General features: G+C 52.0%; 1 protein-coding gene across 3 annotated transcripts; it reads right to left on the bottom strand.

Annotated features, from left to right (window-relative positions):
* Window positions 1-7,469: 7,469 nt before the first annotated feature.
* Window positions 7,470-23,532, bottom strand: LOC122930622. 3 transcript variants are annotated; one of them, XM_044284130.1, is made up of 7 exons: window positions 23,514-23,532; window positions 23,046-23,292; window positions 17,435-17,767; window positions 17,078-17,341; window positions 13,697-13,776; window positions 13,091-13,160; window positions 7,470-8,165 (listed from the first exon to the last, which is right to left on the bottom strand). In XM_044284130.1, exons 2-7 carry the CDS (start codon window positions 23,164-23,166, stop codon window positions 7,978-7,980), a joined length of 1,056 nt encoding a protein of 351 aa, XP_044140065.1. In that variant the 5' UTR covers window positions 23,167-23,292; window positions 23,514-23,532; the 3' UTR covers window positions 7,470-7,977. The 3 variants fall into 3 exon arrangements, with proteins under 3 accessions (XP_044140065.1, XP_044140064.1, XP_044140063.1); XM_044284129.1 differs by lacking the exon at window positions 23,514-23,532 and having other exon boundaries at window positions 7,470-8,021; window positions 8,139-8,165; window positions 23,046-23,467; XM_044284128.1 differs by lacking the exon at window positions 23,514-23,532 and having other exon boundaries at window positions 23,046-23,466.
* Window positions 23,533-24,620: the final 1,088 nt, after the last annotated feature.

The raw sequence follows: 24,620 nt of genomic DNA on the forward strand, positions 1-24,620 counted from the left end.
ATGGCACTGGGGGAGTAGAGCTGATGGCTCTGGGGTGGGGGGAGAGCTGATGGCACTGGGGTGGGGGGGGAGCTGATGGCACTGGGGTGGGGGGGAGAGCTGATGGCACTGGGGAGTGGAGCTGATGGCACTGGGGTGGGGAAGAGCTAATGGCACTGGGGTAACGGACCTGATGGCACGAGGGAGAGCTGATGGCACTGGGGGATAGTGGAGCTGATGGTACTGGGGGGGGGGGGAACTGATGCACTTGGGCTGATCGCACAGTGGGGAACGAAGGGTGTTGGGGACTGACGGCAGGGGGTCTTTTGAGTTTTTATAAAGGAAAACAGTCTATTAATTCATTTTTTCTTATTAGATTACGCGATTAAATCGTAAAAAAAACAAAATTACTTACCAGTAATTCCCTTTTCATGAATCCTCCATGACGGCATACCATGAGAGATGACCTGTCTCCATCCAGGTAGGGACAGGAAGAATAAATCAGACCCTCCTCAGCGTCTTTCTGGACCGACAGGGAGTCTTATCCTCATATATAAAGGATTATTATATATCTATTACAATTTTTTTGTATTCACACCAACACACTCCTCCGCCTATCTATTTGCCTATATGTGTATCTCTATATACATATCCCTACATATATATCTATATATGTACACACTTTTTTTGTTTGGGTGGGAAATCCGTGCCGTCATGGAGGATTCATGAAAAGGGAATTACCGGTAAGTAATTTGTTTTTTCCCTTTCATCCTCCATGTCGACATACCATGAGATATAACAGAATAAATACTCCTATTTAGGGAGGGACTATGGCTTGAAGCAGCTCCTGACTAGCTCTAGTATCCACTCTATAATGTTTGATAAATGTATGAGGACTTGACCATGTTGCTGCTTTGCATATCTGTTCTAATGAGGCGCTCGCCCTCCCAGCCCAGGATGCTGCAACAGATCTTGTGGAATGTGCCGTAAAGGATTTTGGTGGAGGAATACCTAACGATATATATGATTCCAAGATCGCCATTTTTATCCATCTGGATAATGAGTTTTTTGTGGCTTTCTGCCCTTTATGTGCTCCACTGAACCGGACAAATAAATAGTCTGTCTTTCTGAACGTATTGTGGTCTCCAGATAGAGTAACACGGCCCTACGTACATCCAGCTTGTGGAAATTCTCTTCCCCTTTTGATTTGTTGGTCCGAGCAAAACAATGGGACAAGAATTTCCTCTTGTCTGTGGAAGTTTGATACCACTTTGGGAAGAAAGGAATCTGAACACAACGCAGAATGGTTGCACTATTTTTAGATCTTGAATTTCACTCACTCTACGCGCTGAGGTAATTGCCACCAAAAATAAAGTCTTTAGTGACAAATATCTCAGAGGTTTCTGACAGGGGTTCAAAAGGAGCGTTTGTCAGACCTGATAGTACTAAATTGAGATCCCAACGGGAAACTGTAGGTCTTAGGAATGGTCTTAAAGAGTTTCTACCACTTCGGTTTCACATATTTAGCTGTCAGACACTAGCGATCCGCTAGTGTCTGCTCTGCCCAACCATCCTAATATAATTGCTTTTGGGGCAGCCGTTTTGCTAAAAAAAAGAACTTTTATTAATATGCTAATGAGCCTCTAGGTGCTATGGGGGCGTCATTAGCACCTAGAGGCTCCGTCTACCTTCAGAAACTGCCGCCGCCCAGCGCGTCCCTCCAGCCCGCCCATCTCCTCCTGAATGCGATCCTCCTTGTGAGCGTATGTATTCTGCGCATGCGCAGTGAATGTCTGACCGCTTCCTTGCTCAGACATCTCCACTGCGCCTGCGCGATGACGCCATAGTGCTCCGAGGAACAGGCGCAGTGGAGATGTCTGAGCAGGGAAGCGGTCAGACATTCACTGCGCATGCGCAGAATACATACGCTCACAAGGAGGATCGCATTCAGGAGGAGATGGGCGGGCTGGAGGGACGCGCTGGGCGGCGGCAGTTTCTGAAGGTAGACGGAGCCTCTAGGTGCTAATGACGCCCCCATAGCACCTAGAGGCTCATTAGCATATTAATAAAAGTTCTTTTTTTTAGCAAAACGGCTGCCCCAAAAGCAATTATATTAGGATGGTTGGGCAGAGCAGACACTAGCGGATCGCTAGTGTCTGACAGCTAAATATGTGCAGCGAAGTGGTAGAAACCCTTTAACCTATCTGTCCCTCTTAAGAAACGGATAACCCATGGATGCTCCGCAATTTTTTCACCAAATACAGCACTTAATGCTGATATGTGCACTCTTAATGTATTTGGGCGTAATCCCTTTTCAAAGCCTGACTGTAAGACACCTAGAACTTGTACCGAAAACTTCTGAGAAGAAGTTTTTTCTTGAATACACAAACTGCAGAACTTACTCCAAACTTTGCGGTTAATTTTTGACGTTACATCTTTTCTTCTGGCTGACAGTGTCGATAATGGCTTCTGATAGACCCTTTGATCTCAAAATAATCCTTTCAGGTTCCAGGCTGTTAGGTGTAATCTTTCTATTTGGGGATGGTAGATCGGACCCTGGGACAGTAGATCCTGTTTCCATGGGAGAATCCATGGGCTCTGGACTGAAAGGGTCTTCAACAATGAAAAACAAATTTTTTTCGGCCATAGAGGGGCTGTTAGGATGAGCCCTGTCTAGCCGAATCTTTTTTAGAACCCTGGGAATTAATTGAAGAGGGGGAAAGGCATAGACCAGTTGAAAGTCCCATTTTTGTGATAGCACCTCTACCCCTGTGTTTACGAACGGATTCAGGAAAAAAAAAAACTTTAGTTTGTATTTGTGGCTGAAGCAAAAAGATCCACTTGTGGCGTTCCCCACAATTTCGTGATTTGGAGAAAAAAATGTTTTTCTAGGCTCCATTCTGTTGATTTTAAAGAAGTTCTGCTTAAAAAATATGGTTTTATGTTTTGGGACCCTTTTAGATTAATAGCTGATCTTAAGTGGACCCCCGCTCAGAAGAATATTTTTTCCGTTAACTTGCTCAGTGCTAAACTTCTTGTTCGGCCCTGATGGTATAAGGTAAGCAACTACTGTAGTATTGTCTGTTCTTACCCGAACGTCTTTGCTTTGTATGTGATGAGCAAAGACCTTTATTGCTTCCCAGACAGTCGTCAATTCTCTTTGATTTGAAGAAAGATTTCTGAGTGACGGACCATTTTCCTCGGGAATAGAGATGGGAACAATGCGCTCCCCCATCCCCAAAGGTTTGGATCTGTCATGATAAGAATACGATGTTTGGAGTTCCAAGGAACTCCTTTTAACAGATGCTCTGACTGTTTCCACCACTGCAGGGACTGAAACACTGGAAAAGGGATTTAAACTTTTCCCTCTAGAGATTCCAGGCATCTGTCCCAACACTCTAATATCCACTGTTGCAGGATCCGGGTGTGCAACTGTGCCCATTTCCCGGCTGGGAGGCATGAGGTCAGGGAACCCAGTAGCTTCATTGCTTCTCTGATTGTACATACAGATTGGTTTTGGAATCTTGGTCACTTTTTTGCTTATTGCCATTACTTTCTGGGTTGTAAGAACTCTCTCGACAAGTAGAATCTAGACGGACCCTTAGGAAAGTTAAATTCTGAGATGCGCAAGGATGTGACTTTTTCCAGTTTATTAACCAACCTGTCCGATACAGTGTCTGGCAAGTCAGAAACAGCTTGTTTTCGAGAGTTGTCTCTGAGTTGCCTATGATCAACAGGTCGTCTAGGTAGGGTATAATTAGGATGTTTATCCACTACCTCTAGCATTACTTTGGTAAACACCCTTGGGGCGGAGGTGATTCCAAATGGAAGTACTTGGAACTGAAAATTACGTTTTTTCCCCCAAAAAACACTATGCCGAGAAATTGCAGAGATTTTTCACATACTGTAATATGGAAATAAGCATCTTTTAGGTCTATTGATGCCAAGAAATCTCCATCTTTTAACAGATTTGTTATGGATCTTATCGTCTCCATTTTGAACCTGACGTATTTTAGTGAATTTGTTTAATCTCTTTAGGTTTATTATTAATCAAGATTTTCCATCAGTTTTTTTTTTCCAGGAAAATAGTTGAGTAATAGCCCTTTCTCTGCTGTGAGAGAGGAGCTGGAATAATGGCAATAGATTCCGATTCCCCTCTTCCAATTTCTCCTGTAAGACAGCCGATTTCTGGATAGGGGTTATTCTGAAGACGTTTGACGGAGGAGGAAGGCGAAAGGTAATATCGTAACCCTCTGTAATAATATTTAATACCCAGGGATTTACTGTGATCTCTTCCCATTTTTTTACAAAAAACGTTAGTCTTCCTTCTACCTCCCTGGCGTCATTGTTTGGTAGACTCTGTATTCCTTGGGGAAAACAGGAAACCTCCATTTCCACCCTTCTGATTTTTTTCCTTTTGACCAAGGAGTCTCCATAGATGCTCTTTTCACCTTAAATTCATCAAAAGGGAAATTTCCTTTTATTTGCATCCTTAGGGAAGGACTTTTTTTTGAGTCTAAAGGCCTTCTCTAAAATAGTCTTGGCCAAAGAGCAAGTTTCCATGAAAGTGTAAACCACAGTCTCGTCTTGGAACTGATATGACCAGACCAGGATTTCAGCCAGAGACCTCTTCTAGCTACTACTGCTAGGCCCGAGGTTTTTGCTGCCATTCTGACCGACTCTGCAGTAGTGTCCGACAGAAAATCAACAGCTTTCCCGAGTAGAGTCTTTTAGCGTGTCATAAGAAGCTCCTTCTTTTAGAAGAACGTCTAACTGTAACAACTGTTCCAGTCCGCTATACATTTGGTCCTGGACGGACCTCTTCACTTTTTCGTCCGAAAGCCCCATAGTAGCCCTGATAGCTTTTACTAACTCTTTTGTGTCCTCCGAGGAAAAGAGGAAGTTCCTGCTCTGAGTCAGAGGATGATGATTCGGAGACACTCATATTAGTATCTCTGTGTTTTGAACTAGAGGCCCCAGGAGTAACTACAGGATTCTCTGCTATGGCAGATCTAATTTCTTCCCCTATTACATCTTAGCGCTTCCCTAATAGACGGGACAAGGTCCTTTACCTTATTAGAGGTACACGTCTTGCAGAGCTTTTTGTTATATACATCAGGCAATCTAACTGAGCACAACACTTTTTTGTTTTTGGACTAGCTTTTTTCTGAGCCACATCCGTCTCACTCTGCAAACATACAGGAGAGAAAGAGAGAGAGATATATATAAGGGGGTTTGGCAAAGGGTAAGATAACCAGCATCCCCCCAGAGACCTGAACTTACAACAGAGGGTCCCTGAGAGGCTTCCATCTGACCAGCACCTTGTTCAGACATGTTTAGCACTATCCTCTCTGAACCCTTCTTAAATACTCTCACCTGCAGACCTGAGATCAGCGGGCAACTTCCGCCATGTTTCAGCGCGCCGATTGTAGCTCCGCCCCCTCAGCATGCGTTACACAGACCGGAAGTACCTCTTGGAACGCACGTGAGCCGCATGCGACTTCCGCTGGCATCATCGTGAGCACCAAAACTATCGGATCACGATGTGGAGATTGCGAGCAGACCGGAGGGACTCCCTGAGTGTCCGGTCGCACATGGACCTCCATGCCCGACGGGCGGTAAGGAGCAGGGATCCTGACAATCTTCGCAGCCCCTCAATGCTCAACTAGGGCACGGGTGCTGTTTGCTTCCCTCATGTGCTTTTAAGGCATTTCCTTCTTCTTACCTGTAACACAAATGGGCTCATAGCATATGCCATGAGGATGATCCATCTACCTGGAGGGACAGGAGACACTGAGGAAGAGCCAAAGGAGGGTCAAATTTATACTTCCTGTCCCTACCCGGTTGGAGGCGGGTCATCTCTCATGGTATGTCGTCATGGAGGATGAAAGGGAAAATAATCGATAGAATACTCGATTACTAAAATAATTGTTTACTGCAGCCCTAATGGTGGCACTATAGTAATAAAGATTATTATTATGCCTTACATGTGCAAGAAATAACCCCGGTAAGCCTACCCGAGTACCCAGGAAGAGCACCCAGAGACCGGATTACTTGTTCCGGAGACTGCAGGAGGATTACATACAGCTACCTAAGGTGGGTAATTCCGAATAGGTCTTGGTCTCAGTAGACTTGTTCTCTGGATGGCCTGAAACCTGGCCGGTGGCACATGCTATTCCAAAAGCCACCGCTCAGAAACTGCTCAAGGAAGTAGTGTGGAGATATAGGGTCCGAGAAGTAACAGAAAGTGACCGGGTTCACAGGGGAAATCATGAAAGCAGTGACAGAGGCCTTAGGCATCCAACAAGCATTCCAGGTTTCATACCACCCACAAAGCTCGGGAAAAGCCGAAAGAACAAAACAGCACGAAGGGGACAGGGAAGAATTGGGTTGACAGCTTACATGTAGCCTTGTTCTCAATCAGGTACACTCAGTAGAAAAAAACTGGATTGCCCCCTTATGAAATCCTCTTTGTGTCTGCCCCTCGTACTGGCCTGGATGTCCCACAAGTACTGGCCTTTAAACCGTTCCTTGTCAGAGTATGTGCAGGCCCTACAGGCCCAATAAATAAAGGTCCATAAACCGGTGTTTGTATCTATTCCAGATCCCAATAGTTCTGAAGGGAGACACTCGGAGACAGGGTGGTCCTGAGGAGACACGTCAGGAAAGGTCTCAACCCCCAATTTGAGGAACCCTTCCAAGTCCTCTTCCCAACTGCCACTGCAGTACATAGATTGGGTCCATGCATTTCAAGAAAGTTTTGAGTGTTGAGACTGGAAGAAATGATGCCTCTCACCCCCCCTTTACCTTGTGTAGCTATTGATCCTGGTGCAAAAAAAATGTATGGACTCTTAAGATGCTGAAGGAGGACTGGATGCCCCAACAAGCAAGATCTCCCCCTGGAAAGATCCAGAATGTGTAATTGGGATGTAATTTGCAGGACGCTCAGGAGGGAATCTGGTGAAGAGGTAGCAAGTCCTGGATGTGCGATTACCACATGAGCAATACCTGAAGATATTCACAAAAGGGGGGATTTGTAAGGGAAAGCACGAGGGAGTCCATTTTGTATATGTATTCATTTTCTATCTATGTGTAACCTGCACTTACATAAGAAGGGGATTTAGGCAGGAGCACAAATTCCATAGTGGGCCCCTAATCTTCCCCCCCCATGCTGACCATTCATTTTCTTATCTCAAACAAAACCTAGTAGCTCGAAGCTGGTCTCCACTATAGATAAGTGCACTGCTCATTACGAGGAGCACATCTTGTACGTGTCTGTCGTGGCCTCGCGCCGGCTCACTCAACTTCAGAACTATTAGGAGACCTCATCACATCAGGTCGGTTTGTGACCAAGACAATCTCACAGAGAAAGGGGCAGGATCTGACTGGTGTCATGTGGAATAATGGACCACGAGCGCGAGGCCGACAACCTGATAAACGGAATAAAATATTACTGTAAAAGTAAAAAAACAAACAAACCACAGACCAGATATTTGTAGCCAGGGGCAAAAAAACTGCAGCCACAGGAGAGGTAAGTCCTGTAGAGCCGCTGGTGCTACGCCCCACATTTATTAGGTTAAAAACTCTTAAAATTGTACAAAATATTTTCATTTTTGGAGAGAAATGTCCAAGCAGTGGTGAGAAGTGGGTGGAGTCGGCCCCGTAAACGCAGTAATAGTCTCATGAATCAAGGTGAAAAAAGGTGCAAATGTCCAAATACAGTAAATTCCAAATGCAGTGGACATGGAGATGTGGGCCTTTAATGAATTAGACGCCGCGTATAAAAAAAAAAAAATAACGTTTTGTTCTCAGGTCTTTGGGTTCAGGGTCTTGTTTTTTCTCATGATTAGAAACAAATCAGATAATAGAAAATTCTGTAATATAAAAATTATCCAAAGTCTCTGGATCCCTGCAGAGTAAGGGCCACAGTCCGCTCAGTTCTGTGCGACTTCTGGGGGCGTCACCTGTCGTCTCCTCTCCTCCATCTGCGGAGTTTCTTCATAATTGAGATTCCTTCATAGTCTGCTGATAATGTTCATGAGATTTCTCCATAGTCTGCTGATACACGAGACTCCGCCATAGTCTGCTGATAATGTTCATGAGATTTCTCCATAGTCTGCTGATACACGAGACTCCGCCATAGTCTGCTGATACACGAGATTCCTCTGCCCCGTCTTCTTCTCTATCTGTAAGAAAATATCTGTTATAGGAGACCTCTATGTGATAACGCTCAACAAGCAGAACTGGGGATGGAACGGTGAAAGAGCCATTAAACAAATAAGAACATTCCAAAAAAAAAAAAAAAAAACACATGTCCTGGGCAGCGGACTCGTCTGAAATAGTCACACCAAAATATTAAGTATGGATCACCCCTTTTCCTAATTTTACATATAAAATATATAAAACAATAAATAAAACACACCACATATCGCCACGTCCGAAAAGTCCAAACTATTAAAATATTTAAAAAATATAATATAATATATATATATATATATATATATATATATATATATATATATATATATATATATAAATAAATAAATCTCCTATGCGGTGAACGCTGGAACAGAAAAAAAGAAAAAAAAAGAAAAATGGCGCCATTTGCCATTTTTTTAAATGCAGAATGCACGTGGTTTTTTTTTGTGTTCTTTTTTTTGCGTGGTATAGAGTATCGCAATACTTTTTTATGGCATCGAATCTAAATTTTGGTATCGCAACAACCCTAAGTCTGCATTGTTAATGGCCATGCTGAATCGCCACACAGCGCAGCCATTAACAATACAGACCCATTAAACAGAGCGATCTTCATTAGACTAATCAGAGCCCGCTGACGCCCCTACTGCTGTGCCGCAACATGACCGCACTGTGTGCTCATACCCTTATGCTATATGCACACAACATAAAAAATAAAATGAATATATAAAAAAAAAAAAAAGTTTTTCATGGCTTTTAAAAAAAATTATGAATTTCATTGCAGGCCACTCAGTATACATAATGGCCCCCGGCAGTAATGTTTGCTTTTAGCCCAATTCATGATGAGGTGCAGGACTGTCAAACATTGCATCTCAGCCTATAATGTGGAATGCCGCGCTGATAAACCACTGTACCGCTCCAAGCTTAGATACACTGGCTTAGCAGCACACTGTCCAATCAGACGGCAGCAGACCGACGGCGATACGGCCCCAATAGAGCTAATCCTATGGTAATCATCCAGTTTTTCCAACGCATTATACACTGCTCGTTTCCATGGTTACGAACACCCTGCAATCCATCAGCGGTGGTCAGGCTTGCACACTACAGGAAAAGGCTCCGGCTCCTCTGGTGGCTGAAACAGCAGGAGTGCGCACAGGTCGTCGCTTTTTAATATAGTGTGCAAGCACGACCATCACAGCTGGATGACAGGGTGGTCGTAACCATGGAAACAGTGTATAATGTGATGGAAAAATGAATCCAGCCAGCAAAGGAAGCAACATGGAGAATCACAATACATTAGCAAGTGCCTGGTATTAGCTTCCTCTACATGATGAATGCCACTTACTGAAGTCAGAGAACCCCTTTAAAATAATGAATGAAATTCCTGTCCATATGCTGCTAAAGGAGATTTCCCGCTCGTTAGATGTACGTCCTCCGTACTGTAATATAACTATATACTAGACGATGATGGGTCCTCTAATGTCAGGGGGTAAGAAAGAGCCCAACAATACAGTCCTGATCAAAAGTTTAAGACCACTTGAAAAATGGCAAACAATCCTATTCATCATGGCCGGATCTTCACAAGGTTCCAGGTGGAGCTTCAACATGCAACAAGAAGAGATGGGAGCGAGACAAAGGATTTTTTGAGCATTCAATTTAATGAAAACAACGAATAAACTGAAACAGGCTGTTTTTCAGCTGATCCATAGTTTAGGACCACCTGCCTTTAAAAGGCCAAATCTGTGCAGAGATGTGGCTTCATTGTCATCTTCTGTCAGGTAGTCACACGTTGTGATGGCAAAGGCAAAAACACTCTCCCTTTTTGAACGTGGTCAGGTTGTTGAACTGCATAAGCGGGGTCTCTCACAGCGCGCCATCGCTGCTGAGGTGGGACGCAGGAAGACAGTCATTTGGAATTTCTTAAATGATCCTGAGGGTTCTGGAACAAAAAAGTCAAGTCGAAGACCCAAAAAATTTCACCAGCACTGAGCCGGAGGATCCAATTGGCTGTCCGTCAAGACACTGGACGATCCTCGACCCAAATGAAGGCCCTTACTGGTGCTGACTGCAGCCCCATAACCATCAGACGGCATCTGAGACTGAAGGGCCTCAAAAACAAAAAACATCTTCAAAGACCTCGTCTCCTTGAACGCCACAGAACTGCTCGTTTGGACTTTGCAGGAGAGCACCAAACATCGGACATTCAAAAGGTGGAAGAAAGTTTTATTCTCTGATGAGAAAAAAATGTAACCTTGATGGTCCTGATGGTTTCCAAAGTTACTGGCATGACAAGCAGATCCCACCTGAGATGTTTTCTACGCGCCACAGTGGAGGGGGCGCCATAATGGTCTGGGGGGCTTTTTCCTTCAGTGGAACAATGGAGCTTCAGGAAGCGCAGGGGCGTCAAACGGCCGCTGGCTATGTCCAGATGTTGCAGAGAGCATTCCTCATGACTGAGGGCCCTCGTCTGTGTGGTAACAGGACAACGCTACAGTACACAATGCCCGCAGGACAAGGGACTTCTTCCAGGAGAATAACATCCCTCTTTTGGCCCATCCTGCGTGTTCCCCTGATCTAAATCCAATTGAGAACCTTTGGGGATGGATGGCAAGGGAAGTTTACAAAAATGGACAACAGTTCCAGACAGTAGATGGCCTTCGTGCGGCCGTCTTCACCACTTGGAGAAATGTTCACACTCCATGGAAACGCTTGCATCAAGCATGCCGAAACCATAACGGCGGAGCTACTCATTACTGAGGTCATGTTTGGAAGTTGGATTTCTGTTTTGGAAGGGGGGGGGGGGGGTTTAGTTTTTTTTGGAGGTGTGGTCCTAAACTTTTGATCAACTGAAAAACAGTCCGTTTCAGTTTATTCGCTGTTTTCATTAAATTTAATGCTCAAAAAATGTTCTGTCTCCCTCCCATTTCTTCTTGTTGCATGTGGAAGCTCTACTTGGAACCTTGTTAAGATCCAGCCATGATGAATGTGATTTTTTGCCATTTTTCAAGTGTTCTTAAACTTTTAATCAGTATGTAGGGGGCCATGACGGGCTCATATACACTATAATCAGTATGTAGGGGCTATGACGGGCACATATACACTATAATCAGTATGTAGGGGGCTATGACGGGCACATATACACTATAATCAGTATGTAGGGGGCTATGACGGGCACATATACACTATAATCAGTATGTAGGGGCCATGACGGGCTCATATACACTATAATCAGTATGTAGGGGCTATGACGGGCACATATACACTATAATCAGTATGTAGGGGGCTATGACGGGCACATATACACTATAATCAGTATGTAGAGGGCTATGACGGGCACATATACACTATAATCAGTATGTAGGGGGCTATGACGGGCACATATACACTATAATCAGTATGTAGAGGGCCATGACGGGCACATATACACTATAATCAGTATGTAGAGGGCCATGACGGGCACATATACACTATAATCAGTATGTAGAGGGCCATGACGGGCACATATACACTATAATCAGTATGTAGAGGGCCATGACGGGCACATATACACTATAATCAGTATGTAGAGGGCCATGACGGGCTCATATACACTATAATCAGTATGTAGGGGACTATGACGGGCACATATACACTATAATCAGTATGTAGAAGGCTATGACGGGCACATATACACTATAATCAGTATGTAGAGGCCATGACGGGCTCATATACACTATAATCAGTATGTAGGGGGCTATGACGGGCACATATACACTATAATCAGTATGTAGAGGGCTATGACGGGCACATATACACTATAATCAGTATGTAGAGGGCTATGACGGGCTCATATACACTATAATCAGTATGTAGGGGCTATGACGGGCACATATACACTATAATCAGTATGTAGAGGGCTATGACGGGCTCATATACACTATAATCAGTATGTAGAGGGCTATGACGGGCACATATACACTATAATCAGTATGTAGGGGGCTATGACGGGCACATATACACTATAATCAGTATGTAGAGGGCTATGACGGGCACATATACACTATAATCAGTATGTAGGGGCCATGACGGGCACATATACACTATAATCAGTATGTAGAGGGCTATGACGGGCACATATACACTATAATCAGTATGTAGAGGGCTATGACGGGTACATATACACTATAATCAGTATGTAGGGGGCTATGACGGGCACATATACACTATAATCAGTATGTAGAGGGCCATGACGGGCACATATACACTATAATCAGTATGTAGGGGGCTATGACGGGCTCATATACACTATAATCAGTATGTAGAGGGCTATGACGGGCACATATACACTATATACAATATGTAGGGGGCTATGACGGGCACATATACACTATAATCAGTATGTAGGGGGCTATGACGGGCACATATACACTATAATCAGTATGTAGAGGGCTATGACGGGCACATATACACTATAATCAGTATGTAGAGGGCTATGACGGGCACATATACATTATAATCAGTATGTAGGGGGCTATGACGGGCACATATACACTATAATCAGTATGTGGGGGGCCATGACGGGCACATATACACTATAATCAGTATGTAGAGGGCTATGACGGGCACATATACACTATAATCAGTATGTGGGGGGCCATGACGGGCACATATACACTATAATCAGTATGTGGGGGGCCATGACGGGCACAGACCACCCAGGTCCACGTTGCAGAGATTATACATGAAGATTTTGCTGCACATTGTCCACAGATTTCCCCTTTTGTATTTCGGTGGATACGTCTATGGCCGCCCTGACATCGTCTTTGGGTTCAGCTCCACCTTCTACAACCAGGTGCTGGCCGGGAGATAAGTCCCTGGGACATCATCATATCCTAATAAGCCCTTCACCTTCATTACACACAGACATGATCAGTACCTGCATCTGGGGAGCTGCTGCTCAGTCGTCCATGTTCTTCTGAATGATTCAGCTTCATCTTCTTACGACGCTGGGGATATAAGACATGCTACAGGTCACGTGACTGCACAGAACACGCAGAGCTCACACGTGTTATGACTACATCTGAAGTCCCGTCATTAGCAGCCTCTGTGCACATAGAGGTTACATGTCCGTCACCTCCAATCCTGCGGTTATCACCCAGAGGTGTGCGGCTGCGACCGACGTCCACCGTCCTGCACAGCTGCCGAGGAGCTTTTTACTCCGGCCTATGTCCCCCCCCCCCCACACACTGCTGGTGGTGGTTTCGCCTGATCTCTGACGGGGTTCAGTCCTTGTCATAAATTAGGCGCCCCTCTTTTATACCTGTGAAAAACGTATGTAAGTGACCCCCATTGTATGTGACATGGAGAGACAGTACTCAGCATAGATCAGGAAGGGGTTAATACTAAAACGGGGAGGATGATGGGTGATGTGTAGTGATCAGAGAGGTCAGCACCGAATGATTGGGGGGGGGGGGGGGGGGGGGGGGTACTGTGTGACTACTACCCGGGGACCCTGCACTGATCGAGGAATACAGACACTCACCTGCACAACGATGAGAAGTATCAGGAAACCAATCACAGCAGCAGAAACACCACAAATAAGAATCCAAGCTTGTCCCGGATCTGGGGAGAGAAGACACCGGAGCGAGGTTATAATCAGCGCCAAGACGGCCACAGAGGACGGTTCACATTACAGAGATTACGGTGCTCACAGACAACACATGTACCGCTATACACATGACACGGAGATGCCCAATACTGTACAAGTACGGCTATAGCGAATATCAAATGTCAAGGAGTAAAACGCTTCTATGGCAATCCTAGGACCATGATCGGCTTCTCCATAGGAGCCAAGAGAACATCCAACACAAACCACCAACCCCGGCTCTAAAATTCTAATCTTTATGACTCATTCATATGTCAGTGTTTGGTCAGTGATTTCGAGCAAAAACCAGGGGCGGCTCTAAAACACAGAACAGGAGCAGATCTTTCCCTTGTACTTCATGTCTGTGGAGGCTCCAATCCTGGTTTTGGCTCACAATCCCTGACGTGTGAATGAGGCTTTACAGGAGAACATAATGTGACCTTCTGAATGCACATGTCCAACTGTTCACTGTTTCAGGACTTTTTGCACAACTTGCTGTTCTCTAACAAGGGGCTTAACAGCAAAATTCACAACAGGAGTTTGATCCACGAATCGCTCAATAAATGTCCTGGTTCCATTAGAATTGGTATTAAACAGTCCTCCTCATCATGCTGCTCACACTGTGACATCATGAGTCCAAGACGACACCTAATAATTGATGATCAGGACCTCGCCATTGTGAGGCTTCAAGCAGGATGTTCTCAGATGGAAGTGGCCCCTGAGCTTAGAGCGTCACAGGGTGTCATCAGCAGGTTGTATCAGAGATACAGAGACTGGAAGAGTGACAGAAAGGCAGAGAAGTGGACGTCCTTAAGCAGAAGACTCCATATTATATGAATGGATCCATTAATGAGCATGCTAAAATCTAACGATGGACGAGAAATGAATGATTTGTTCTCTCCTCTTTAATCGTTCATACTTCTCACACGATTCTCGCTCATTTTCGCTCGTATGCAGGAGACGCTGTACGATATCTGCTCCATGTAACGGCGCCTTTAGAGATGGGGTGCGGCGACTCCGCTCTATGAAAAAAGCAACACAAGAGCTCGTTCTCCCCGACTATCTCCCCTCCCGAGTCTCTACTAACACATAGTACAGCTAATGTAAAGTAACCTCCAAACGTTAACTATCAAATCCTCGAGATTCAGAATGTCTGTAACCTATTCTCAGGTCTTCAGAAGCCTCATTATAGCAGAGGCAAAAGGGCTGTCAAACTAGAAAACAAAACCAAGCTAACCTCAGGACCGACGGCCCTCAAACCTTTCAGTGTCCCATACGTCCAGAGTCCTTCTCTGTATTCAATCCGTAGTGCGGATCAGGAACAGAGGATTTACAGGCCTTGCGCAGACATGAAGGAGCTCAAGTTGGAAAGGTCACAGCTTGGAGCGGTGCTTTCTTTGGCTTCTGTGCACCTTCCACACCCTCTACCAAGGCTCAATCTTCAGGAAATTAGGGAGGTCCTAGTTGTCCAACATAGGTAGCCAGGACCGGATTGCAATCAGTGAAATGCCCCAAAGTATCCAAAATCTTCTCCACTCCCGTGGCCATCTGGTCCCAGCAGTTCAGTAAAAACGTCCAAGGTCACTTTCTTTAGAGTCTACAGTCAATTATTATTCCGTTTTATCCTTGTTTTTCTCAGTCCTCTTTCAGCATCAGGGCTTTATTAATATATTCAGCATGATGCGAGGAGCAGGTTTCCACTGCCTCAGAGAAGGCAACAATACTGGTCTGCGCCGTCTTCAGCCCAACTACACGCTGGTTCCTCTGCCGAAGCTCCGCTTTAATATCCACCAGTTCCTCCATTACCAGTCTCATGGCTTGGAGGATTGTCTTCCTGAGAAAGGCCTTGGAGACGGGAGCTGAGGCGGTGTCATTGAGCTCGCTGTCTGCAATTCTCCATGTCGGAGTCCGTAGCAGGATCTCCCGTGCGTCCACCAGCTACCATTTTAGGTAACCCACACACGAGATGGGAGCTCCACTTCATCCAGCATTTCTTCAAGTCCATCTGGGCTGAGGCCGATTTCGGTGCTCGGCAGTTCCCCAGGTCAATGCTTGCCCGTTTTGGCCATTTGAAAAAGGGACTTGGCTCTATGAAATAGTCGTGACACTTATGGGGTCTGTGACACACATATATACACAGTATCACATGGAAAAAAAGAAAATCATAAATCACTCACTGATCGAAAAATAAATAATTCCACACTCAGATAGAAGTGTCAGATTGATGTAAAACCTATCCTGTAGTTACATCTAAGGCAGATATGTAAATGATTACTGGAGTGGTTAAAAAAGTGCTTCCGCCTGCTCTAATTAAAAAAAATAAAGTCTCCCAGAGTTTCCTTTTGGGCAGTGTACCTCTTGGTGAGAGATCGTTGACTGCTAGACATGCGTCTTTGATGCACTGGAAGACATTTTGTCCAGATCACAGACAGAGGGGGCGCATCACTGGACCGAGAAGCAGGACGGTCATTCCGGTGATTTACCCCCCATCTAGGATGTTCTGACCTCGCTGTTTGTAGTTGGAGAAAGCTTCATTTTATTCCAGTGGAGTTTGTACATCTTTCTGGATGTAGGGAAAAGAAATTGTCTCTCTAATCCATCTTGCAAAAAAGATCCTGCAAGATCTCCCTCGCTGTCGAGAGAATCGCGAGCCTGGGGTAGTCCGAGATACAGGGTTTACACCGAGGAATGGGTAAGGAAGGCCATGCGTCCCTGGGGCCCCGCTCACTGCATCAGCCCTCCAACAACGTGGGGAATATCATAAGGCCGTGCGGTCTTCTTCACCCTGGATTCCTGGCACTCCAGGAGGAGCTTCCACGCGAACCCGAGGACAGGAAACCGCAACTGAATTAGGTAAGGGGAGGAGGCATTTAAAAATCCTATGCTTCTGTGTTGTTTCCTGTCCTGGGGCAGGGACACCCTCCTGCGAGTGCCGTTGTGGAGGCGCCGGGGTCGTGTCTGAGTCTCCCGAGCTCGTATATCCTTTTATCTAATCAGGAGCCGTGCTGGGAAGGCAGAAAAGAGCGTAAATTGCGCACACAATACCCCAGTAATACCCCTCTAACCTGTAATCTCCAGTACACGTGCTATAGAAGGTGTGTATATTATGTGTATATTACCCCAGTAATTCCCCTCTTCCCTGTAATCTCCAGTACACAGGGTATAGGTGGTGTGAGGAGTGTATAATACCCCAGTAATACCCCTCTTCCCTGTAATCTCCAGTACACAGGGTATAGAAGATGTGAGGGGTGTATAATACCCCAGTAATACTCCTCATACCTGTAATCTGCAGCTGATGCTCCAGAGTCTTGTTACTGACGGGGTTTGTGATCCGGACCCCGAGTCTCCGCCCGGCATCGTCTTTCTGGGCTCTCAGGATGATCAGCGTCCTGTTGTCGTCTATCAGATGGTATCTGTCGAGAAGACGCCCCCCGTCCACCTCCCAGGCCACAGCCGTCTCCTCTCCAGAGAAGTGGACGCTCACAGCAATGTCCTCACCCAGCCGGCTGGAGTTACTGGTTATGCTGGTGATGAGAACAGGATCTGGAGGGATCAGGAGAATCAGTCACCATCAGTCATGCATCTAGGTGCTGGGTGTAGAGTGCTAGCTCTGCTGCCCGTGTAATGAGCTCTTACCTAGGACTGTGACGTCTGTCGAGTGGAGGAAACCTCCTGAACTGTTATGAAGCCAGAGATTGTACCTGCAGGAGTCGCTTTTCTCGGCACCTGTCAGGGTCCAGCACCCGCTGCTTGTGTCCAGGAGAAATCTGGGCTCAGTGACATTACCGCTCCACTTGTCATCACACCACCGCTCCGCGAGAAGCGTCTCATTACCGCCACATAGTGTGTACAGACTCAGGACGGATTTCTCATCAGGGCATTTAATGCTGCAGCTAGTTATGTCTGATCCTCTCTGCACATAGTGTCCTTCTGATGAGAGTAGTAGTACAGCCAGGATGATGAGGACACCTGTAGAGACAGAAGAGGGGGATGATTGGCTTCTTGTACATTATAAAGTCTCATTCACAAGTCCATGTGTGAGCTCAAGGTGGTCAGTGATGAACCCGTGAAATCATTTTCAAAGCATCTCTTCCTATTAATCTGTGATTTTCACGGACCATAGACTATAATGGGCGTGATGGATCTGTGAACACGGACAAAATAGAGCGTGCTCCCGTGCTAACACACTGATGTGTGACTGAACGGGGAGGCGTGCTGTCCGTGGAGAACGACGACGTGTGAATGAGGCTTAAAAAGGAGATTTTTTGTGAAACTCACCTGTAAAATCTTTTTCTCGTCTTTTCCATTGGGGGACACAGACCATGGGTATAGCTTAGGCCACTACTAGGAGGAGACACTATGCAAATAAAAAAAGAAAGCTCCTCCTCCCCGGGCTATACCCCCATGTTCCACCGGGAGGACCCCAGTGCGTGCAAAAGCAATAGGAGAAGGAGACCAAAGCCATAGAGACCAGAATAACGGAATACCGCCGTCGGACCGAAAACCTTCAGGACCCGAAGAACTAAACCAACCCTTCCTACAACAGGTAAGAATGGGTGGGAGCTGTGTCCCCCAATGGAAAAAAGACTAGAAAAAGATTTTACAGATGAGTTTCACAAAAAAAAAAAAATATATAAATCTCCTTTTCTCGCACATTCCATTGGGGGACACAGACCATGGGACGTCCTAGAGCAGTCCATGGGGTGGGAAAAAAAAAACAGCACCTCCAGGAGAAAACGGCCAGTGGTCAAACAGGAACCACCGCCTGCAATACCTCGCGCCCAAGGACAGCATCAGCCGATGCCAAAAAGAGTGCAACTGGTAAAACTTTGTAAAAAGGTATGCAAGGAAGACCAGGTGGCCGTCTTACAAAGTTGAGATGCCGAGGTGCGATTACGCCTAGCCCTGGTGGAGTGCGCGGTAACCCCAGCTGGGGGAACCCTGCCACAGGCACGATAAGCCGTGGCTACCGAGACCTTGGAAGCCGCCAGATCATTACGAGGCCCTTCCGGAATCACGAAAAGGGAATCCGTACGGCGGAAAGAGGCAGTAACCGACAGGTACACACGCAGAGCCCGGACAACGTCCAGGGAATGGAGAGAGCGCTCCTTGCGGTTCACCGGAGATGGACAAAACGAGGGCAGGACTATATCTTCATTAAGGTGGAAGGCGGAGACCACCTTGGGCACCCCCCCCCCCCCTCGGTCCAGCCAGCGACACCCCCCCCCCTCGGGCCAGCCAGCGACCCCCCGGTCCAGCCAGCGACCCCCCCCCCCCTCGGTCCAGCCAGCGACACCCCCCCCCCCTCGGTCCAGCCAGCGACCCCCCCCCCCCTCGGTCCAGCCAGCGACACCCCCTCCCCCCCCCCCTCGGTCCAGCCAGCGACACCGACACTCCCCCCCTCCGGTCCAGCCAGCGACACCCCCCCTCCCCCCCCCCCCCCGGTCCAGCCAGCGACACCCCCCCCCTCCCCCCCCCTCGGTCCAGCCAGCGACACCGACACTCCCCCCCCCCCCCCCGGTCCAGCCAGCGACGCCCCCCCTCCCTGGTCCAGCCAGCGACACCCCCCCTCCCCCCCCGGTCCAGTCAGCGACGCCCCCCCTCCCCGGTCCAGCCAGCGACAACCCCCCCTCCCCCCCCCCGGTCCAGCCAGCGACACCCCCTCCCCCCCCCCGGTCCAGCCAGCGACACCCCCCCCTCCCCCCCAGCGACACCCCCCCCTCCCCGGTCCAGCCAGCGACACCCCCTCCCCCCCCCCGGTCCAGCCAGCGACACCCCCCCCTCCCCCCCAGCGACACCCCCCTCCCCGGTCCAGCCAGCGACACCCCCCCCCCCCTCGGTCCAGCCAGCGACACCCCCCTCCCCCCCCAGCGACACCCCCCCTCCCCGGTCCAGCCAGCGACACCCCCCCCCCCCCCCCTCGGTCCAGCCAGCGACACCCCCCCCCCCCGGTCCAGCCAGCGACACCCCCCCCCCCCAGCCAGCGACACCCCCCCCTCCCCCCTCGGTCCAGCCAGCGACACCCCTCCCCCCCCTCGGTCCAGCCAGCGACACCCCTCCCCCCCCTCGGTCCAGCCAGCGACACCCCTCCCCCCCCTCGGTCCAGCCAGCGACACCCCTCCCAACCCCCCCCCCCCCCCTTCGGTCCAGCCAGCGACACCCCCCCTCCCCCCCTTCGGTCCAGCCAGCGACACCCCTCCCCCCCCCCTCGGTCCAGCAGCGACACCCCTCCCCCCCTCGGTCCAGCCAGCGACACCCTTCCCCCCCCCTCGGTCCAGCCAGCGACACCCCTCCCCCCCCCTCGGTCCAGCCAGCGACACCCCTCCCCCCCCCTCGGTCCAGCCAGCGACACCCCTCCCAACCCCCCCCCCCCCTCGGTCCGCCAGCGACACCCTCCCTCCCCCCCTTCGGTCCAGCCAGCGACACCCCTCCCCCCCCCTCGGTCCAGCACAGCGACACTGCCCCCTCCCCCCCCCCCCCCCTCGGTCCAGCCAGCGACACCCCTCCCAACCCCCCCCCCCCCCTTCGGTCCAGCCAGCGACACCCCCCCTCCCCCCTTCGGTCCAGCCAGCGAACCCCTCCCCCCCCTCGGTCCAGCCAGCGACACTCCCACTCCCCCTCCCCCGCCCTTCGGTCCAGCCCAGCGACACCCCTCCCCCCCTCGGCCAGCCAGCGGACACCCCTCCCCCCCCCCTCGGTCCCAGCCAGCGACACCCCTCCCCCCCCCTCGGTCCAGCCAGCGACACCCCTCCCCCCCCCCCTCGGTCCAGCCCAGCGAACACCCCCTCCCCCCCCCTCGGTCCAGCCAGCGACAACCCTCCCCCCCCCCCTCGGTCCAGCCAGCGACACCCCTCCCCCCCCCCTCGGTCCAGCCAAGCGACACCCCTCCCCCCCCACCTCGGTCCAGCCAGCGACACCCTCCCTCCCCCCCTTCGGTCCAGCCAGCGACACCCCTCCCCCCCCTCGGTCCAGCCAGCGCACTCCCCTCCCCCCCCCCCTCGGTCCAGCACAGCGACACCCCCTCCCCCCCCTCGGTCCAGCCAGCGACACCCCTCCCCCCCCCCTGCGTTCCAGCCAGCGACCCTCCCCCTCCCCCACCCCTTCGGTCCAGCCAGCGACACCCCTCCCCCCCATCGGTCCAGCCAGCGACACACACCACACCCCCCCCCCCCCCCTCGGTCCAGCCAGCGGACACCCCTCCCCCCCCCCTCGGTCCAGCCAGCGACACCCTCCCTCCCCCCCTTCGGTCCAGCCAGCGACACCCCTCCCCCCCCTCGGTCCAGCCAGCGACACTCCCACCTCCCCCCCCCCCCCTCGGTCCAGCCAGCGACACTCCCCCTCCCCCCCCCCTCGGTCCAGCCAGCGACACTACCCCCTCCCCCCCCCCCTCGGTCCAGCCAGCGACACCCCCCCCCCCCCCTCGGTCCAGCCAGCGACACCCCTCCCCCCCCCCGCGTTCCCCCGCGGACACCCCTCCCCCCCCTCGGTCCAGCCAGCGACACCCCTCCCCCCCCCTCGGTCCAGCCAGCGACACCCCTCCCCCCCCCCCTCGGTCCAGCCAGCGACACCCCTCCCCCCCCCCCCTCGGTCCAGCCAGCGACACCCCCCCCCCCCCCCCTCGGTCCAGCCAGCGACACCCCTCCCCCCCTCGGTCCAGCCAGCGACACCCCCCCCCCCCTCGGTCCAGCCAGCGACACTCCCCCTCCCCCCCTTCGGTCCAGCCAGCGACACCCCTCCCCCCCTCGGTCCAGCCAGCGACACTCCCCCTCCCCCCCCCCCGGTCCAGCCAGCGACACTACCCCCTCCCCCCCCGGTCCAGCCAGCGACACTCCCCCCCCCCCCCGGTCCAGCCAGCGACACCCCTCCCCCCCTCGGTCCAGCCAGCGACACACCCCCCCCCCCCCCCCCCTCGGTCCAGCCAGCGACACCCCTCCCCCCCTCGGTCCAGCCAGCGACACCCACCCCCCCCCCTCGGTCCAGCCAGCGACACCCCTCCCCCCCCCTCGGTCCAGCCAGCGACACACACACCCCCCCCCCCCCCCTCGGTCCAGCCAGCGACACCCCTCCCCCCCCCCTCGGTCCAGCCAGCGACACCCCTCCCCCCCCCCCCCCCTCGGTCCAGCCAGCGACACCCCTCCCCCCCTCGGTCCAGCCAGCGACACACACCCCCCCCCCCCCCCCTCGGTCCAGCCAGCGACACTCCTCCTCCCCCCCCCTTCGGTCCAGCCAGCGACACCCCTCCCCCCTCGGTCCAGCCAGCGACACTCCCCCCTCCCCCCGGTCCAGCCAGCGACACTCCCCCTCCCCCCCGGTCCAGCCAGCGACACCACTCCCCCCCTCGGTCCAGCCAGCGACACACAACCCCCCCCCCCCCTCGGTCCAGCCAGCGACACTCCCCCTCCCCCCCTTCGGTCCAGCCAGCGACACCCCCCCCCCCCCCCCTCGGTCCAGCCAGCGACACCCCTCCCCCCTCGGTCCAGCCAGCGACACACACACCCCCCCCCCTTCGGTCCAGCCAGCGACACTCCCCCTCCCCCCCCCCTTCGGTCCAGCCAGCGACACCCCTCCCCCCCCTCGGTCCAGCCAGCGACACTCCCCCTCCCTTCGGTCCAGCCAGCGACACCCCTCCCCCCCCCCTCGGTCCAGCCAGCGACACCCCTCCCCCCCCCCCTCGGTCCAGCCAGCGACACCCCTCCCCCCCCCCTCGGTCCAGCCAGCGACACCCCTCCCCCCCCCCTCGGTCCAGCCAGCGACACCCCTCCCCCCCCCCTCGGTCCAGCCAGCGACACCCCTCCCCTCGGTCCAGCCAGCGACACCCCTCCCCTCGGTCCAGCCAGCGACACCCCTCCCCTCGGTCCAGCCAGCGACACCCCTCCCCTCGGTCCAGCCAGCGACACCCCTACCCTCGGTCCAGCCAGCGACACCCCTCCCCTCGGTCCAGCCAGCGACACCCCTCCCCTCGGTCCAGCCAGCGACACCCCTCCCCTCGGTCCAGCCAGCGACACCCCTCCCCTCGGTCCAGCCAGCGACACCCCTCCCCTCGGTCCAGCCAGCGACACCCCTCCCCTCGGTCCAGCCAGCGTATAACCAGGTGAGCAGAGCTCCTCTATGTGTACACACACACTACATTTTGCATTATACTGATCGGGTGAATCAGACTTCGAGACCCCACTACATGGGGACAATCAGGAGGCCACCCAAACAAATCTGTATCTGGGCAGGGGCCACATTGGCACCGGGCACCCACCTGAAGTAACGGTGCTGAGCGCCGCCGCCATCATCTTCGTTACCTCCATCACAAGCCGAGATGTCGCACAGGAGGCAGCAGCGACCACCACAGACCAGCGCCTCCCGGTGATATGGTCCATCTGTACACTAGGAACATGTCCCCGGACTACTTTTTCAATCTCAGCTGGAGGGGCGGGGCTAGCCGCGGGCGCCGCCTCCAGACAGGAGAAAACCCTTCGGCCTCTGAATCTTTCAGATAATCCGCTGCCTGACAGAGAGCGCGGCCCGGACAGCGGAGACCCCGGGCACTGACAGGGCTGATGACGCCTCTGATGTTTATACTACAAAATCACAGTGAGATAAAGTTGTCACCAGGATTTTGTAGCAAAAAGATCACAGAGGCGCGGAGCGTCATCAGCCCTGTCAGTGCTCGGGGTCTCCGCTGTCCTGAGCGGGGCCTGGCTCTCTGTCAGGCAGCGGATCCGCTCGTGTGAGAGAGCGGACGGCGGCATCCTATGGCGGAGACAACACGGCCGCCCAGCAGCTTGTAAGGAAGACGCCGGAAGTGACGTCTGGAGAAAGCGGAAGTCCTAAATCTCCTGGCTCAGCTCAGGGCGGGGCTCAGGGTCTGCAGTGTACGAGGCATTGTCGCGGAGAACAGGGCAGCCCTCGTCTTCCTGCTATGACGGGAGCACCGTGGGGCCATGTATCAGCGGCCTGGTGCCGAAATGTTCCCTCCTGGTATTGATATTGGGGAGGGGGCGTCATTACATAGCCCTAACCCTAAACAGAGTCTTGCAGGAGTCCTTCCTCCCCCTGCACTAGTTGTTTCCTCATGGCCCTTAGGGCTGTTTCACACGAGCAGATGCCGTGCGTGACATCCGCTCCGTGAATGACAGCCAAGACCCGATGCGGACAGCAGAGGCCCGGAGCAGTAACATGACTGATGATGCTCCGTGCCTCTCTGTGATCTCTTTACTACGAAATCACAGCGAGATAAGAGATAAAGTTGTCACTGTGATTTCGTAGTAAAGAGATCACAGAGAGGCACGGAGCATCATCAGTCATGTGCCTCGCTGCCCCTGACGCTCCCTCCTGCCCCCAGGTGCCTCGCTACCCCTGACGCTCCCTCCCGCCCCCAGGTGCCTCGCTGCCCCTGACGCTCCCTCCTGCCCCCAGGTGCCTCGCTACCCCTGACGCTCCCTCCTGCCCCCAGGTGCCTCGCTGCCCCTGATGCTCCTTCCCGCCCCCAGGTGCCTTGCTGCCCCTGACGCTCCTTCCCGCCCCCAGGTGCCTCGCTGCCCCTGACGCTCCTTCCCGCCCCCAGGTGCCTCGCTGCCCCTGACGCTCCTTCCCGCCCCCAGGTGCCTCACTGCCCCTGATGCTCCTTCCCGCCCCCAGGTGCCTCGCTGCCCCTGACGCTCCCTCCCGCCCCCAGGTGCCTCGCTGCCCCTGATGCTCCTTCCCGCCCCCAGGTGCCTCACTGCCCCTGATGCTCCCTCCCGCCCCCAGGTGCCTCGCTGCCCCTGATGCTCCCTCCCGCCCCCAGGTGCCTCGCTGCCCCTGATGCTCCCTCCCGCCCCCAGGTGCCTCG

Source organism: Bufo gargarizans, chromosome 3 (assembly GCF_014858855.1).
Source record: "Bufo gargarizans isolate SCDJY-AF-19 chromosome 3, ASM1485885v1, whole genome shotgun sequence".
Taxonomy (NCBI): Eukaryota; Metazoa; Chordata; class Amphibia; order Anura; family Bufonidae; genus Bufo; species Bufo gargarizans.